The 8,606-nt window shown below is 39.7% G+C and overlaps 1 protein-coding gene across 2 annotated transcripts in view; it reads left to right on the plus strand.

The window, feature by feature from the left end:
- The window catches only part of TRPA1 (transient receptor potential cation channel subfamily A member 1), a 64,303-nt gene extending 56,644 nt beyond the window's left edge, over positions 1 to 7,659 (plus strand). The window contains exons 24-27 of one of the 2 annotated variants that reach the window (XM_048840931.2): positions 422 to 490; positions 4,184 to 4,294; positions 4,903 to 5,000; positions 6,447 to 7,659. In XM_048840931.2, the coding sequence (XP_048696888.2) occupies positions 422 to 490; positions 4,184 to 4,294; positions 4,903 to 5,000; positions 6,447 to 6,645 (477 nt within the window). In that variant the 3' untranslated portion in view covers positions 6,646 to 7,659. Of the gene's footprint in view, positions 1 to 421; positions 491 to 1,452; positions 1,573 to 4,183; positions 4,295 to 4,902; positions 5,001 to 6,446 lie in introns of those variants that run through there. The other variant, XM_075125121.1, reaches the window with a different exon arrangement.
- Positions 7,660 to 8,606: the final 947 nt, after the last annotated feature.

Genomic DNA, 8,606 nt, shown 5'->3' on the forward strand with positions numbered 1-8,606 from the left:
CTTTGCCTATGCCCCATTAAACAACATGTTTGAGAAGAAATGATACAAAGATTTTTATTTTACAGGATGTTGGCCTGATCCTGCTTCAGTTGAAGTCAATGAAAGCAATAAAGGGCCTTAAAGAAGCTGTATTAGTTTTTGAACAGTTCTTAGAAGTAGTTAAAAAGAGCATCAGGTCTGCCAAATATAATTTGCTAAGAAAATGAAAATATAATTAAACAAACAATTAACTTTCTTGATTATGGATTTTAGGCATGCACAAATCTTCTGTGTTTAGTGGGTAATGTTCTGCTGATACAATATGATTTAGCAAAAGGCTTTTCAGATCATAATACCAGTGAGGAATATAATTTAAACCACGCAATGTAAAAAATCAGGTAATTAAAAATACTTGTTTGATTCTATGTTGTTGTATTTTTAGATTGGTTTGGCTGTTGGAGACATTGCTGAGGTGCAAAAATATGCTGCACTGAAAAGGATTGCAATGCAGGTTCGTAGTGTATGTTAGGTTTTAGGGTGTAAGTAGAAGATATAATTGCTTAAACATCACTTTGAAAGAACTGGTTTATTTAGCATTAATATTATTGGTCTCTAGTGTCGTTTTTAATATAATTTTTATCACTATGGTAAACTTGTATTCAAATATCTTTGTAAGCTAGGTAGGTTGACAAGTGCATTCCATCCTAAATCCCAGCTTTTGGTCATTTGTATAACTATACAAAAATTCCTTATAGTATGAAATTTTTCATGCTTTTAGCTAAAAATAAATTGTTAAAGTAAGTTTGAACAGTCAATTCAGCCAATTTTAGTTATGTGAGCATAAAAGCCAAAAATAGTATGTGTAATTTTGGGGATTTATTGCTTTCCCTTTGAAGGGAGAATCTATTTAGCCTAAAAATGATCAAGATTCATGAAAATGTGAAGGATACCAGATCCACTGCAACATATTAGAGGCTCACTCAGTTGGGCAGAGGCTATGTATTGAAACGTGTTATATGGTAGCCAATGACAGTAATTAAGGAACTTAATTCAAAGGTATTTAGGTGCCTAAAGATGCAGATGGTGGGGTTTTCAAAAGTATATGAGCACCCAACTCATTTATGCACTTCTGGAAACCTGATTATGAACCTATCTGCATTTATGGTGCCCCAAATCCTTTAAAAATCTAGGCCTTGGGGCTTGCTTACTGGAGTAAGGCAGCTTAGGTGATATGACTTTGTAATGTTTTCACTTAAGAAATCTGCAGGTGTGCTGCTTGGAGTTCTATACACACATTTATTTAGAACTCAGCCCACCTACCTGTAGGTTGTATGACCACTAGACTTCCATGAGTGGAAACGTGAAGAATATGCAATTGTCAAATAAGAAATAAAGGTTACTTATAATTAATTATAGTTCTTAGAATGTATTGCTTCTGCATCCTCACACTACCTTGGAGTTCTACTTCTCTAGGGCTCCAAAGTTTGGTGGAAGGAACCGAGGTGATTGGGAGAATACAGCTGTTTTGTAGTTCCAGCTTTGAACGTTCAGGAACTCAATGTCAAGAGGGGGTGCGTATGTGGCCCTGGTTTGCACTGCTTTCTAGAACGTTCCCAGAGCTTCACAATGCTGCAGCATATATCCCAGAAGTGTGCAGAGGCAATACACTCAAAGAACTACACTTTCTGGTGAGTAACCTTTCTCTTTTGATGCTCACAAAACTCACAATTAGCTGAACTGACTATGTTCAAACTTCTTTTAAAAATTTGCTTTTAGCTTATGGAATGAGAAATTTCATCTCAAAAGGAATTTCTTTTGCTAGAGATACAAATGACTGAAAGCAGGGGTTTGGGATGGACTACAGAGGCAATTCTTGAAGAAGAAATGCATGTTTTGCACTTATTTAGTTATTGGTTGGTGAGATGGAGTGTGCACCCCACACCAGCTCTGATAGGGATAATGAAGGTCTAAAAGGCCAATTAGTTCACTTTGCATCACCTGAAAAAAGGAGGGCTGAGGTTAATTGAGAGTGAAGCCCAGATGGGGAACGGCAGGGCCAGCACTATAAAACCACGAGGCTGAAAGCAGAAGAGGGCTGCAGGGGAAGGAGTCTGCAGTTGCTTCCTGGGAGGAAGTCGGCCTCCAGGAACAAAGAGGAAGTCCAGTGGGAGAGCAAGCCCTGGGATCCTGTACTGGATTAAGGAGTCTGGTAAAAGGCCAGGAGGGGTGAAGTAGCCACAGGAGTTGAGTAGGCTCCAGTGGTAAACCCAGAACCAGGAAAGAGAAGATAAGGAGTAACCTGACTCCAGAGAGAGCGAGACCACAGATGAGAAACTGAAGGATGGGGCATCAGACTGGTTGAATGCTATTCCCCAGGCATGGTCACTAGGAGTCATCCAGTGATGTAGAGCACAGGTGGCTATCAGAAAACTCAAATATATGTGTTTTGAAACTTCAAATGACCTATGTGATCTTTTCCATGTTTGACAAATACATGAAATGCTAATGCTATGAATAATGGAAATGAGCTGATCTAGTATTTCATGTTTAAAGAAATAAGTATACATGTTCAGTATTTCCTTAACAGTTTCAATGGATGGAGGGTGTAGTAGAGTCCTCAAAGGGCCAGAACCTAGTTTGCAATCTCTCACCTCCCAGCAGCAAGGACTTTCCATCCAGTTCTTAACTCTTGTATGTGGCTTATCCTTGCCTCAGCATTTTCAACATCTTTAGTCTCTCATTACTTGGGGAAATGGGGGAATGAGATTTATGCCCCTCCTGCAACAAGAGCAGTTGGCAGGGGATCCTTGGCCCTACCACTCCACCAGGCTCAGACCTCTGGCCCTATAAAATGTGGGACAATTTGGAGTGCCCTAGAGCTTGCCTCCCTAAGTCACTTCCTACCATCTGTCTCCCCCAAAGTCTCCAAGTTAAATATAAGATAGCAAAAGAAAAGACAACTTCAGCCCTAGCTCAGCAGGTAGTCCTCTTCCTCACAGTGAGGCTTCTTTAGTGCCCTTGTTCAGGAGCCCTCAGGGTAGGTCTGTCTTCTCGCCAGCCTCTTCCCTTCTGAGCTGAGTGGCTCCCATTTAAGCTTCCTCTCAAGCTGGAGCATGTGCTGCAGGCAGGCTACCTGGGTCCAGTATTGTCCGTTAACCCCTGTGAGCACAAGATGGAGTTTGTACACCCATCACTGAGGGGTTCATCACTCAGCAGCAGCAGTGTAAAAAGGCCAGTGGAGCCCTGAATCAAGCCAGGGGAGAATTCCTACTGGAACCGGTTTTACACAAGGCAGCTTAGGCTACCCTACAGCGGCCCTACCGTAGACCCATGCCCCCTGCATGTCAGGGCATCATAATACCCACTCCGACTGCTGAATTGTCTCAGATCCTACCACACTGACAAGAATCCAACCATCATCCTATTGCAGAATCTCTCCTAATTTCTCCTATTATTACTAATCCTATTAATAGTCCTGCAAACCCAACCTCTTCAAGTGATGGAAATCCTCTCTGATCTAACCTTCTGACAACTGCACAATCCTCCCCAAATCCCACTGAAACCCTCAATACCAGTCTCTCTATCTCAGCTGCTTACGTAGCCCTCATCAGCAGAGTATCTGAGAGCCTCATAATTATTGATGTATTTACTCTTACAATACTGCTGAAAAGCAAGGAATTACTAGTATTCCTATTCTGCTGATGGAGAGCGGAGGCACAGAGACAGTAAGTGACTGGCCAAGGTCACACATTATATCTATGGTAGAGCAGGACATTCAAGTCTCTGAAGTCTGCATCCAGAGCCTTAAGCACAAAGCCACCCATCCTGAGCTCTGAGACTGAGCTTTACAAACCATGCTGGACTCCAGATGTTTCCCAGCCCACCCAGCATCCACTAAACAAGTGTCTCCAGTGACTTTTTGTGTTCTTTCTCTATAAATATTTTACATTTGCATTATCTTGCTATGACTAACACATGACTTTTCCTCTTTTTGGCCATAACAACCAGACTTACATATTATACATTGGATGAAGGTCTACATTTCAAAACAATGAAGCAAGTGTTTTTTTTTTAAACCTATTACCAGAATGTAGGACATTGGTGAGATGAAGGGCATTTACATCATCCGAATCATGTATTTTGATCTAAAGAGAATTGTGTTATGCTATGTTAATTACTACTCTAAATGCAAAAATATGTTTAGGTCAATCTTCACACAAATTTAGAGAAGAAGCTGCCATATTGGTTCCTAAGTCGGGTGGACCAGGAATCAATCACTGTGTATCCTAATAGGCCAAGATACTGTGGATTTATGGTAAGTTGATGTATCCTAGAGTAAAATGCTGACACACACTTGGGGCTCTGTTTTTCACGGACTGAAGTCAATAGGAATGTTGTCATTAATTTTTCTGTGTGCAGGAGTGGGACCAGAAGATACAATGTTGCCCTCATTAAAGTTAATGGCAAAATCTTCCATTGACATCACTGGGCACAGGATTAGGCCTCAAACTATCCACAACAAAAATAACATAACTTTGAAGAAACAAGTTGTGATTAAGCAACTATAGTTGGTCATGAGTTTTCAAGGAAGTATAACCATTTGAGAAGCTTGGCAGAGAAAGTCAAAGAAATATGAGATAAACTAATATAGTACAAACAAGGGTAATAGTTTAATGACCTGCAGCACAGAATATTTTTTTCCAGACTTTGAGGGAACATGTTATTTTGCTGACAAAGTGAATCTAGCTGTTTTCAGGCCAAATACATTTTCTAAACCAAAGTTATAAGGGTGCTAAAATATAGCTTTATGATAGAAGCTGCAACCTTCACTCTAGGGAGGAGAAATTGCTGCATTTATCTCCCTAGGGTTTTGTGCGTCACTGTAATGTCTGAATTGTAATGTCTAAACAATTTCTTGTTTAGAGCGTGTTCAATTATTGCTTTGGTTTTGAAGACTCTGTCACAGATGCTCAGAGTGCTGACACAACTTTAGAACTGGAAATTTTGAAGCAGAAATACAGGTATTTAATTTTTTTGTTTTATTTCTGCACTAATAAGCAGAATCAGCATTGCGAATATATTTTCAGTTAATGCCAGTGTCATAGCACTTAGTGTTGTACTCATAAAGTGAAATTAAATCTATCTAAGGTACTCAGATGGCCCTCATCACATAATATCTGAATATTTCACAATATTTAATGTATTAGATGCACAACAGCCTTGTGAGGTAGTGAAGTCTTATTGTTCTCATTTAACAGATGAAGAACTATGGCACAGAGACACTAAGGTCCAGATTTTTAAATATATTTAGGTGTTGTTGCTGCATTCAGCGTTGTAACCCATAACTGATTTAGGAGCCTAAATCTTATTAAAAAAATTTGGGCCTAAATGACTTGCCAAAGGTCACACCGGACATCTGTGCCAGAGCAGGGACTTGAACACAGGTCTTCCATGTTCTAGGCCAGTGATAGATCTCAGTGGTTCAGGAGCCAAATTAGCGATCAACATTGCCCAAAAGAGCCACAGAAGTGTGAATTTATTGTTTCATTTACCATATACTTGGTCAGTCATTTTGCTGTATGTATGAGTGAGTTTGTATGTGTGTGTATGTGTGTGTGTGTATATATATATATAATTCTCACAGCAAAATGACTAACCAAGTATTCTACAATTGATTAATAACGTAGTAAAAGGATCCTGATTGGTTAATAATTAAATCTGAGTGTTTTAATATCATGTGCTGCAAAGAGCCACAGGCAGCGCATTGAGGAGCCCCTTGCAATTCCCGAGCCTCAGTCTGAGTATCATTGTTCTACCATTGGACCACCACTGGAGTTTTCAAAACACTCATTCAATAACTCATGGTAGACAGTTTCTGGGGATGGTTTCCATTTTTGTAATTAATTTCTTTTGTAAAAGATAACAAAAAGATGTACATGTCAAATTGCATTCTATAGGACTAATACTAAATCCTCAGAAATGTCAGTAGTCCCTTTGGGCCAGATTTAGTTAGGCAGGTGCCAAAGCACTTTTGAAAATCCTCTGGACACCAATCTGCCTCTTTAGGTACCTAAATACTTTTAAAAATCTGGCCCTTTTTACATCAGTGGGACTATACAAATGAGTAACTATTGTGGATAGAAAGGGTTTTGCAGGATCATGCCCTGCAAGTGATAATTCTACTTCAGGATGGGACAGACCCCTGCTCTTATATTTAAAATGTATAGTTATATATCACTTTTCTTAAGGACCATGCAGCTCATTTTCCAACCCAGTATTCCTGAAATGGGGGAAGCACCATGGCATGAGATATTAAATATACTCTAGGGAACTTTTTTTTTCTTGGCAGAGGTGTGAACTTGATGATCTAATAGGTTTTTTGCATCTTTAATGTTCATGATTCTATGAAATCTGCTGTAAAACTAGATTTTAAAATTTTCTCTATGTATATACTTATTTTGTTTTAGGCTTAAGGATATGTCAACGCTCTTGGAAAAACAGCATGAGCTCATTAAATTGATCATACAAAAAATGGAGATAGTATCAGAGGCTGAGGATGAAGACAGTAATGATTTATTTCAGCATAAGTTTAGAAAACAGCAGTTAGAACGCATGAACAGTAAATGGGATACTGTGTTAAAAGCTGTAAAATCAAAATGTCCCTAGCTCTAGCACAGCTGAAAATGACAACTCTTTCTGAACATGACTGTCACATCATATATTATCTGTAAAATTGCTTTACTTTAGGGTCTCCTCTCCTCTAGTGCCCATGTGTAATGTTAATGGTACTCACATCATGTACACAAGTATAGAACAGGTTCCTAATTAGGGTTTACAAGAAATACAGTAAACCTCTTAGCTCTGTATTTACTGACCTGTTCTGCTGTTATGAACATCTTTTTTTCATGGATTCAGAGTATATTAATTCCTATAATAACCTGACTTTTGGGGGAAAATGAGGAAGGGAATCACTTTATGTCAAAAATCATTTAATATAAAACAAGAAGCTGAGCCAGACTGATTTCATTGGGAGTTTTGACTGAGTAAGGACTGCAGGATCAGGCCCTGAAAGGTACAAAATAAATGTAAGATTGTGAAGCTGTTGTGCAACTGAAAGGCCAGATTCTGCCATCAGATAAGTACATCCTAAAATACAAATAGCAGAATGCAGAATTTAGTTCTGTCAGTCACTTTGAACTATTGTCCTTTATACGTAGTATGTTTAAATTTCAGTGTAGACAAACCTGGCATGGTGCTTTCCAGCGCAGGTGAACAGACACACACTACTGCTGCTCCAGCTAGTGTGCTAGAAATAGCAGTGTGGCCTTGGCACCATGAGTGGTGGTTCAGGATAGCCAACCGAGTCCAAACCTGCCCAACCCACTGGGTACATATCCAAAGCCTCTCAGAGCTACCATGTATGTATTTACCTGTGCTGGGAAGCATGGTCCCAGCTGCATTGTAGACATACCTTTACTCTGGGTTCTACCATAAGAACTCATCTTTTAGCTTAATCTGCACTTTGGGTCTTGTTGTTTACTTACAGAATATAAAATGCATATGTGCAATAAAATAATATACATGTATGTATGCCATAAACATTAATTAAACTGCATTGTTGAAATGCTGCAATGTATTTTCGGTTTCAGAAATGGTAACAATAAACTGCTTATGTCTGTATTTGGTTGTCACCATTAGTGCTCTGCCTTTGTGTTCAGACATATTTTACTTTTAGCCTTTGCACATCATTTTACTCATTCTCTAAAGAATACCTTATTATTCAGGTAATGGTAAATTAAGTACTGGGAATGATGTCATACTATGTAGAACCTCACTAATCTACACAAAAGGCGAGGACCCTCAGTGCAAGTTAATGGCATTTGTGCTTTAAAACTGCCTAGAGTGAGGTAGCATATATAACACCACACTATGATTTCAGTGAGGATATCACCTCACTCAACATCTCTAACCCAAAACTGGCTATAGTCCAGAGCTGGAGCTAGTTAGTATCTGCTCATCTTCATACTCCCTGACACTGCTGCTGAATGAGAGCAGGGAAAGAAACAGACTCTCTCTGTTCTCACAGCTATTCTGCTGGGACTACCAAAGGTGAAGTGCAGTCAGCTGCTGGATTGCTGAAGATTCCTGGATTCCTATGGGAGAACAGGAAGGCTCAGGAAGGCCACTGTGCCTCTGCCCTTCAATGCAACTCTTACTGAGCCATTGCTGCCTCTTGGGTTCTGTGGCCTGAATGCAGCCACAGGTGCAAGTAGATACAGCTTCTATTGATCGCTTCTTTTGAAGATGAAGGACATTTCCCAGCTTTGCCCCTCCCCTTTTCCTCCCGCTTTCAAGTTCAAGTGGTGACCATTCTCCTAAGAGCTGCTTCTGTAAAGATGTCCAGGAATCTCTTCTGAGATTGCTCATCAGGTGGCTCTTTACTCCCAGAGTGACACCTCACAGACAAACTGTGGCAGCAGTGGGTCAGATTTTGAAACTAGGGTAAAGTCAGGCACCTTAGTTCATATTTAGGCATCAAAATAAGTGGTCTGGCTTTCAAAGGTTCCAAGTGCATGCAGCTTCCACTGACTAAACAGAGCTATTACTTTAAAATAGAGCTAGTCCGA

This window comes from Caretta caretta, chromosome 2 (genome assembly GCF_965140235.1).
Source record: "Caretta caretta isolate rCarCar2 chromosome 2, rCarCar1.hap1, whole genome shotgun sequence".
NCBI classification, from domain to species: domain Eukaryota; kingdom Metazoa; phylum Chordata; order Testudines; family Cheloniidae; genus Caretta; species Caretta caretta.